Source organism: Nanorana parkeri, unplaced genomic scaffold (assembly GCF_000935625.1).
Source record: "Nanorana parkeri isolate BGI_ZX_2015 unplaced genomic scaffold, ASM93562v1 scaffold3522, whole genome shotgun sequence".
Lineage (NCBI taxonomy): Eukaryota > Metazoa > Chordata > Amphibia > Anura > Dicroglossidae > Nanorana > Nanorana parkeri.
Window position 1 is genome coordinate 12,664 of NW_017309790.1, and position 1,379 is coordinate 14,042.

A 1,379-nucleotide genomic window follows, 5' to 3' on the forward strand; every position below is an offset into this window, starting at 1 on the left:
GACACAGATATATAACCCCCCTCACCTGTGTAGATGTTGCTGTATTTGCCCCCGTACTGGGTGGTGACCTCGGGCCCTATAGAGACTCCGCTCAGGGAGGGGAACTGGCTGAGGTCCCGGTAGAGGGCGGAGACTTCTTTCGGTTTTCTGATGAGCTGAAACAAAGACAGGAGATTAGTTGCCCCTCTGCCCAGAACTGCCCTCCCCCTCCCCCCCAGACACACAATACCCAGAAACCCCCATTCTATGTGGAGGAGGCCTGTGCAGGAGTCTCCCTTCTCCAGAGGTAATCTACCTGAGGCACAGCAGGTGGAGCTGCCCGAGCGTGTCAACAATGCACGCAGATCGGCCATCTTACTCCGGAGCGGACTGACCAATGGAGGGCCGCTCACCAAATCCCCTACAGGGGCAGCAAAAGAGCACACTAGATCCCCTTCTACACTCACCAGGAGCTTTGACAGCTGCCAATCAGCAGAGAGCACACAGCCTGCCAGTTACAGTACTCAACTCTCTATGGGGTCAGCAAGGCCGACTTGTGTCCAGACAAGGCTGGAGATAACAATAACAAAGGTCTCCCAGCTACATGGAGGGGGTATTCTCCACCCTGACACACATTCCCTGCCCCCCGCAGCCATGCTGAGAATTGTAGTTCGCCACCCCCAAACTCTCACCTGCACTGCCGCCATGACTGACACTGTCTGCCAAGACTGGCCACGCCCCCGGTCAGCATTTCCGTCTGGCACCTGCCTGTAGGCGGGGCTGCATGCTCGATCATGTGACAAGGCACGTAAGTCAGCTGCTCTATTATCCCCATGGAAACGAAGAGACGCCGAATCAGGTGACCTCTTGCGGGCATATTGGATGAGGGCAGGCGTAGTGAGAAAAGCAGGAGTGGAGTATGCAGCCGCCATGTTGGATAAGGGCAGGTGAGGAATGAATGAGGTGAGTCGGAGATCAGCCCCACATATCGCCATATTCACTACAAGAGGTCAGTTCCGCCCAGCAGGGGCCATCCTGCATGGACACAGCAGCCTCCTCCACATGTACAGGTGTCTGGAGGTCTCCCCCAGTCCTCCTCTGCTCATAGCTCACAGCCAGGATATAGGCGAAGCCCTGGGAGCTCCATTCAGATCTTTAGGTGGAGTGACCCTTTAATCTCTGACCCCTCCTCCGGTGTCATGGCTCAGGATTCAGCCCCGTGTACGGTACGAGCAGCGGTACCACTCCAGGTGGGGGATGGGAAGACTGAGGGGGGCCGCCCCGGTGTCTACGTCATCGAAGTCACCTTCCCGAAGCCTCTGACCATCAACGTAAGTGTACTCGTGTCTGGGGGGGGGGGACACACCCCGGCCCCTTAGACCTTGCAGACCCCCACTTTA

General features: G+C 57.2%; 2 protein-coding genes across 2 annotated transcripts in view; one reads left to right on the top strand and one right to left on the bottom strand.

Moving 5' to 3' along the window:
• APEH (acylaminoacyl-peptide hydrolase) overlaps positions 1-729 on the bottom strand; it is a 5,168-nt gene extending 4,439 nt beyond the window's left edge. Inside the window, exons 1-2 of the mRNA XM_018575082.1 lie at positions 672-729; positions 26-155 (exon numbers count right to left, since the gene is read on the bottom strand). Coding sequence (XP_018430584.1) covers positions 26-155; positions 672-686 — 145 coding nt within the window. The 5' untranslated portion in view covers positions 687-729. The remainder of the gene's footprint in view (positions 1-25; positions 156-671) is intronic.
• A 126-nt stretch (positions 730-855) lies between these two features.
• The window catches only part of NICN1 (nicolin 1), a 4,634-nt gene continuing 4,110 nt past the window's right edge, over positions 856-1,379 (top strand). The window contains 2 exon segments of the mRNA XM_018575079.1: positions 856-941; positions 1,173-1,349. Coding sequence (XP_018430581.1) covers positions 1,179-1,349 — 171 coding nt within the window. The 5' untranslated portion in view covers positions 856-941; positions 1,173-1,178.